This window comes from Sphaerodactylus townsendi, linkage group LG07, assembly GCF_021028975.2.
Source record: "Sphaerodactylus townsendi isolate TG3544 linkage group LG07, MPM_Stown_v2.3, whole genome shotgun sequence".
NCBI lineage: Eukaryota > Metazoa > Chordata > Lepidosauria > Squamata > Sphaerodactylidae > Sphaerodactylus > Sphaerodactylus townsendi.
This window is the reverse complement of record NC_059431.1, coordinates 49,351,541-49,359,483: the sequence shown is the minus strand read 5'-3', so window position 1 is coordinate 49,359,483 and position 7,943 is coordinate 49,351,541. Positions and strand designations below refer to the sequence as shown.

Below are 7,943 nucleotides of genomic sequence, written 5' to 3'. Positions count from 1 at the left end.
ACACAATCATAATTCCTTGTCCTATCAAGCTGACTTGGAACCACCCATTAACAGATAGGGGCTTATGATGGCCAGGTTGAACTCTTTTCAATCATCGGTGCTCTCAAGGAGATTCCTTCACTTTCCATATGGTCTATGTTTATGTTCATGCGGGAAAGAAATTCCAGATTCCACTGCTCACATGCTTTTTGATTGCCATCACTATAGGGATCTGCGTGAGAAATTAATTGATCCTCCAGTCCATCTCAGTACAGCCTTAAATAACATGGATCAAAAGAAACAACTCTCATTTATTTTATCTGATAAAGAGCCAAAAATCATTAGTTTGGTAGCTAGGCTTCTCATATTAATTCTAAAAATGAAGCACACATAAACTGAAACATTTATTTTAAATTTATTCCTTGTATAAGTTATTAATCTTAACTCATATTGTAATCTTTGTGTTTATACCTTATTTTTATCTGTGTCTTCTGTGGATATGAATTTGTATAGTATGCCAATAAAGGTATTTCAAATGTTTAAAAATTCCTTTATGGCTAACAGCTTCTGACATTGTGCATAATAACACATAACATAGCTGTCCTAATTTTTTTAAAAAAATCAAAATTATTATCTTGATATCTTAACAACCCTGTGAGTTCATTTAGGATGACAGAATATGAATTGCCTTTGGCCGTTTCCGCACGGCCTGTTTATAAGCGCCCTGAGGGCCCCGGTTAAAACGCCCGTTCCCAGGGAGCCGATACGCTGACAGTGCGTTAAGCTCCCCTCCCCAGAAGCGTCAGGCGTACAAGCTAACCCTTTAAAGGGTTGTTTTTCCCGTAACAGCGTGTTCCCGGCGGCGCGGTGCGAACAGCACCGCCGGGAACACGCTGTTTCCCTGCTCCGTCCCACTCACCTTGTCCCCGTCGTCGGCCTGCTGGCCATCGAAGCCCCGCCCATGCTGTCCTCCAACCCCTGGAGTTCGGAGGGCGAAGCGTGGAATCGGGCTGATAAACAACAGGCTGACTGACATGGACAAGGTGAGTAGGACGAGGCGCTGAAAGGCGGCTCCATCGCGGGGCCGCCTGCTATCTACCGGCACTCCGGAGGCCGCTACCGCTTGCGATCAAAGGCGATGCGAACGGCCTCCGCCTCCACGCCAGCAGAATTCTTGCCGGCGTGGAGGCGCCTGGGGGGCCGTGCAGAAACGGCCCTAGATTTTCAAGTAAGTGTTGTGACTCAGCAAGGCTTTGAATCTTGCCCAAATTACTATAATACACCACTAGCAGTAGCACCTGATGGGATGGAATTTTGGCTAAGGCTCTCTTGAATGAATATATGAATACAGCCCATTATAGGGACAGTTTCAATATTGCACAACATTTCCCTTGCATTGCTAAATGTACAGCATGCACCACCATTCACACCAGTAACAACTTGTACCACTGTCCTCCCCCTTTTCCAGCTGGAAGCAATACTAGCTTCAGGGATTAGATTTCCCAAATCAAACTAAACAAGGGGCAAAATGTTACTCTAGCTTTTCTGCCCTCACACTTCTTCTCATTCAGTCCAAATCCCAGTGTGGTACACCAGTCAGACTAAGATTTTGTATACCCAGGTCTGAATGTTTACTCTGCCATGAAACTTACTTGGTGATCTTGGGCCAGTCTTGGACCTGCCCTCTTCTAACCCGCTTCATAGGGGTGTTGTAGGTCTAACACTTCATAGGGGTGTTGTGAAGACAAAATGGAGGAAGGAAGCTTTGTTAGAAGCTGCTTTGGATCTCCAACAAATAATCTTGACCCTAAATCCCAAAGCTATCATTTACTGGTGGCTGCCAGTGAGTGTGCATGGGTACTGGCAACTTCTCTCAAATAATTAAGTGGCATGTGTGTTGCATTTTATTCTTAGTGTGTAATGCAGGAAAAAACCATGGTACACTGTGGACTTCAATAGTCACCTATCTCTGACCATTAACTATTTCAGATTTTTCATAGTTGCCAAACATCAGAATATGAATGCAAATCAAGGATTTTTTAATTGATTCAGTCTTTGACAGCTTTGTTTGTTTCAGTACAAATGAAGAATACTCAAGGCACACAGCATTGTTGATAATTTACAGGTCTGTATTTTCTCTCATCTGCTGAGGTGCTTATTTCTGTTTCAATACCAATTTAAAGTTAGGCTGACCTAAGGAGGTTTTTTAGAAGCTCAGGATAATAGATAGTTCTGCTTCAGATAAGCACAAGTGACACAGTATAAGTTTATAGTGACACAATGTTAAGTCTTACAGGTTAACAAATGTATCATGGCATGAGCTTTTGTTGGTCAGAGTCTACAAAAACATATTCTTCACAAATATTGCTAGTCTCTAAAGAATGTTGTTGATACCCATATGACTGACTTACCACCATTTCCTCCATCCTCCAGTTTCCCTCACCCACATGTATGTCAGAAGAAGCATCATATGAAATGTGAAATGGGGTTGGTCTATAAAATATCATCAAAAATGTGATAAACGGACCATCTATTATTTGAATTACTCAATGCTCCTTTTTAAAAATTGTGTCAAGTATTTCATGCTGCATAAGATACCATGGGGTAGATGGCAACTTATACTAACCTTTGTTGAATGCTGCTTTTTGCCCTTTTGGCCTGAAGGATCAAGGCAGACTTTTAAAAAGTAAAAGGGCAAGCACTGGTTCATTATTGACCCATTGGGTGACATCACATCACATTTACTATGCAGAGGGACATCATGAATGTAAGGCTAATCTGTGGCTCTTCACTGCCACAGATTGAGCTTGTAGTGGGGTCGCTTTGTGTTTCTCTGTTTACACACGAGGAGGCAGCCCACAGTCTGCAGCACAGTTTGTCTATTGAGCTCTGCTGGCTCTCAGTTCCTGGATCTCTTACCACCACCCATCAAAAAAGCCTTAAAGACACAGATCTCTTCTCCTCACCTCCCCACACTCATTCACATTCTCTCTCTCTCTTCCTGCTGATGGCACAGCATGAAAGAGAAAGGCTTGTTTTAAAAGAAAGGCTGGTTTGGAATAAAGTTTTTAAAAGCTATCTTTATCATTGGGAGAGTGGTAGTAGAGCAAGGGAAGTGGGGGGGAGCCAAAAAGAGACCCTGCTTCTACTATTCCTTGGAAAAGCCCTCTCTGTTATTATATTGAAATACCTATATCTTGATATAAGCATTTAGAGAAGCAGAAAGGAGCCAGCAACATTAAACGGGAGGTGAGGAGGAAAGCATGGATGGCAGGGTGAAGCTAGGTAGGCTGGCTATGGGCCAAGGGAAGATGTCCAGGGTAAAGCTGTGTTCCCTGGCAAACCTGTCCAGCTCTAGCAAAGCAAATTAAAGTCCTGCTAGAAGTGGTCTCACTTGCTGTGGAGAGAATGGAAAGTGAAAGCAGGGCTCCAGAAAATATGTCTGTAGAAGAAATCTTGCTGAGATGGACATTCGCCCCCATCATGCAGCAGACACGTTGTGAATAATTGGCCAGACTATATTTACTAATTTTACAGATCTCAGAAGAATGGAAGAGATAGGCCATCTTGAAGGAACTAGCTGAAATCAATTTCTGTTGCACTCAAACTCAGATCACTAGCAGAGCTTTGACTGAAATACTGAAGCTTACCATTCTGCACCACAAAGGTATCTTTGAAGTGTCAAAGACTCAATATGAAAATCCATATCAAAAATAAAAAGGGGAAATGATGTGTTGCTGTAATTGGCAGCCACAGTGGAGTTCATTCATTTTCTTCAATCCTTGAAATGGCACCCAGTCGCGATGCCACTGGAGAAAATCTCTGTGGGAAAGAATCAGAAAATGACAGGAGATAATGGAGAATCAAACTGAAGTGGCAGAAAATGGTGGTCAAAAGCATCATTTTCCACAGAAACTATTTTTCCATGCTACGTGGACAAATAAAACCAAAATGATTCTTTTGTTTAAACTCTCAAGAGTTTTAAATGGTCTGTGTGGAAAGGGTCACTGTTAGAGAACAACTATCTCTTCAGTAGAGAAAAAGCACCAAGTTGCTTCCAAGTGTAACCCATAATACACAAGTATTTTCACATGTTTATAAAATAACCCCCTGCACTCTTCAAAGCTCTCCAACTCCTTGCTAATCCCAGACAGATCACCTTCTCCAGGAGGACGGATTAGGTACCACTGAGCACGCTTACATCCCTCTTATACCACAGGAAGGTGTGCAGTTCCAGAATCTGAACCCACCAGGCTGCCTTCTGGAGCACCAGTTTCGATTTTGAGACCGTGTCCTCACCCCAAAAAAGAAAAAGGTAAAACCAACAGTAGCTCCTCTGATCACTTCTTTCAAACAGCCCAGTCCTCGAGTTGGGGAATATGCACCACTTGTTTTAATGCGGGAACAGCAAGGCCGGGATTCTGTACACGTGCGCTGGGGAAGACGCGAAAGCCCTCGCTAAGGAAGCCATGCCTCGGATTGGATTGCAGCCTCTTCACCGGTGCTGCTTCCCAAGCGGCGTCGACACCCGCAGCTCGACGGTGATCTCAGGAAGGTTTTTAAAGTTAGGGCCGCCGCGGTCTCCGCCTCCTCCAGCCGCCGATTGGCCGGGCTGGGCTCATCATTTCCCCGCCAGGGAAAGGGCGGGGCTAAATGACGCCCCGGAGACTGGCGGCTGCCGCCTCTGCTGTTACCCAAACTGGAAGGCAACGTGAAGGGAAAGCAGGCGGCGCTGGGATCGGAGCGCGTGGACTTGGGGGCAATGCCTGGGAAGAGGAGTCCGCCCTGGGCAAAGAGCGGCGGCAGCAGCAACCGCCTCTGATCCTTGCGCAGCAAGGCAGCGATCCTTTTTCTTGCTTTCTTTTTGGCTGAAACGGTTCTGTCACGCCCCCCCCCCCAATTCACTCGCCTTTTCTTCTCCTCCCCTCTCCCCACCCCCCCACCCCCCACAAACCTATCCTGCCAAACAAAGGAAACGGTCGGCATTCCTCTTCGCAGGAGCCATGCGTGCCATCAGGAAGCGGTGGACTATCTGCACGATCAGTCTCCTCCTGATCTTTTACAAGACAAAAGAGATCGCCAGGACCGAGGAGCGCCCGGAGACCCAAGCCGGCGGGTAAATGCAGCGCGCCAGGTCGCACGGGCACTGGACAAAGGGGAGGCGAGCGGGTTGCGCGCAAGCCTGGGGGAGGCTGCCGCCGGGCGCCGACTGTCCTTCTTGGCCGCCCACCTCACCGGCTTGCATTGATCAGATTCGCCCGCTCCGCATAGCATCCTCCCGTCAGGGCTCAGCGGGTGTCTTGCGAAGGCAGGCAGAGCTGCAGAGGCTCCGGCCGGCGAAACGTCTCCTCCTCCTCCTCCCCTCTCTCGCCTTCGCCTGGTGTTGCGGGGAATGAATGGACGTCCAGTCTCTGGCCTTTGCGGGGGTGGCGGCGGCACTTGACGGAGCGGACGAAGCCGGGGCGCGCGTGAGAAAGCCGCGATTGGTTCGAAGTAGCAGTACCGAAAGCGGTGTCACGTCGGTTCCTCTGACGGGGGAGTGGCACCTCGCCGAAGTTTAGGCGCCACGGAGCGCTTCGGCCGGCGCGGGCGTGTTTACTCGGGTGCAAAGAGGGGTTAATGACACTCCTCCTCTCCACCCCCCGTGGAAATAACAAGGTCCCGGCGTAGTAAAGGCAGAATGCGTCTCTCGTGCCTAACAGGTGCTTTCTATGCTATGGGCGGCCAGAAATAGTATCTCTGGCGCCGTCCATGTGGAACACGGTTCTAGGGACTGCCTGCCTAGGACAGATGTTAGTTGTGTCATCACGCTTTAATCTCCTGGAAGTTTCTTGGCCAGGCTCCTCTTACTTTGCTGGTGTATTTGATGGGCCGTGGGAAGGCTGAGCTCCCTCTGTGTCTCTGTAGGAGTATGCGGCTCCTCTTGGGAATCCTCGTGTCCTGCAAAGACCTCCAGCCTATTTTCCTTTCCCCTCACCCCCCCCCCCGTTGTTTTCTGCTAGGGGTGTTGATGTCACCCTTCCTGTCAAACGACAGTGATGTGTGTGTCCTGTGAAAAGTTGTTAGGTCTCCAAACGAATCCTCTTATGGACGAAGAGGTTTTGATTTACCAAATGTCAGGCTTTTCATTCCTGCACGGGTCGCGCCCGATTCTCACTGCCTTGCCCACAAAAGAAAGTCGTAGTTTGATCTCTTTTGGCGGTGGGGGGAATTCCTCTATTTCATCGACAAAGAGGAGAACAGTGGAGAGGGGCGTGAATGTACCCAGTTGTTACAATTCACAGACGCTCGCAACCTTTGCCAGTTTAACCACAGCTTTGCTGAACCACGGGCATCTGAGGCAGCGTCGCCTGTGGGGGCGTGTGCGTTTATGGCGGGGGGGGGGCATGATGCGGTTTGGAAATCCAGAGTGATTGTCGTCCCAGAAGAAAAATTGCAAAGCTCTGCTCCCTACCCCGCTGGTGGAAGCAAAGCTGCCCGGTCCCCAGCCCTGCTGCTTGAGCGGGGTTTTGTGCCCGCGGTGGGGATTGCACCTCGCCCCGCGCACCTCGGGAAAGCCTTGGCACTTCGCTGGGGGGAGGGGGAGAGTCGCACCGGAGCTCGGAGGCGCTCCGATGGCATCCGGAGCGGAGAGGCGAGCGCGCATCGCTCTGCGGGGCTGCTGACCGACCCTGTCCTCTCTGAGCTTGTTTGGAAGCAAGTCTGTGGGGCTGCCTTCCGATGCAAAGTGCCTAAGATTGCCGCCAGACTGCCAAGAGGATCCCGCTTCCCCCAAAAACCTGCAGCTTCGGATCTGCTGAGCGAAGCAATGGCCTCCTTAGGTGGGAAGGACCGCCCCGCAGCTCTGTCAATTCTGGTTCTTCCTTTCGCTGTTCTTGCGGGCAGCCGCGCTAAAGGAGGTGCCGGAGCGGGACGCCTGGAGCTTCGCGTCTGCCTCCCGGTCTGCCTCGCTTCTCTCTGGGCTGCACCAGGTAGATGCCCCGCGTCGACGGGGGACGCGCGTGGGATCCTGTCGTTGCGCCCGTGAAAAAACTGCCGGGCCGTTTGGCGAGGCTTGCCAGGAGCAGAGACAGACTCTTTGCGGAGGGGGCTGAGGAGCGCGGAGGCGCCCAGGGTGCCAGAGACAAAAGGCGAGAGGCTTTGTTCCTGCAGGCAGGTTCCTTCCGCGCCCCCCCCCCCCCCCCCGCCCCAATACAACAGAAAGGGCTCCAACCCCAGAGAGTTGGGCTCCTTCTCCTTCATTAACTCAGGTTATTACAAGTCTGGAGGGGGAAACGTCTTTCCATTTCCTAGGCGATAAAGAGAACCCTTCTTTCATTCTCTGCCCATCTCCTCCCACCCTTATATGAAAAGCCTGCTTCCCGCAGTTACATTTATGGGCTTCTATTGCTGTCTTTCATTTCTTCACAACATCCTATTAAAGGCTTAGGTAAGGTTGGATGCATAATAGTTTGTAGTGAAGCAATATTTTTTAATTGATCCCTATCCCTAAATATTTAAATTGGAATCACTTGACTTACCATCAAAGGTCTGAAAGGGGGTGCTTTTTGTGCTCTTGAAAGAGAGACAAAGGGAAAATGAAGTCAAGCCCAGTGAGTGCAGAGCCAATGGTTGATAACTGTTCTCTTTACTTAGGAGAGCAAAATAGCATGTGATGCTAGCTGACAGGATGACAAGATCTCCCCAAATACAGGTGGTGATGGAGCTGGGAGCTCCATGCAGGTGCAAAGTCTCTGTTTCTTGCTCTTACTAATGTCACAATACTTGTAAAATGCACATGCGCTCAGCCTCTGGAGTTTTTGCTCCCCTCTTTCCATGTGTTGCTTAGCGGTCCTAAACCCCTTCCTTCTAAGCCCATAAACTCTGTTTAGGATTGCCCAGGCAAACCTTGGAAATCCTTTTGCCCCTTTTGTCTGTCTCCAGGGATGTTACAGTCTCTTGCAGGCATTTGTCACTTAGGAAAA

At 49.2% G+C, this 7,943-nt stretch overlaps 1 protein-coding gene across 1 annotated transcript in view; it reads left to right on the top strand.

Moving 5' to 3' along the window:
- The first annotated feature begins 4,680 nt into the window (after positions 1 to 4,680).
- ST8SIA4 (ST8 alpha-N-acetyl-neuraminide alpha-2,8-sialyltransferase 4) overlaps positions 4,681 to 7,943 on the top strand; it is a 112,812-nt gene continuing 109,549 nt past the window's right edge. The window contains 1 exon segment of the mRNA XM_048504171.1: positions 4,681 to 5,095. Coding sequence (XP_048360128.1) covers positions 4,983 to 5,095 — 113 coding nt within the window. The 5' untranslated portion in view covers positions 4,681 to 4,982.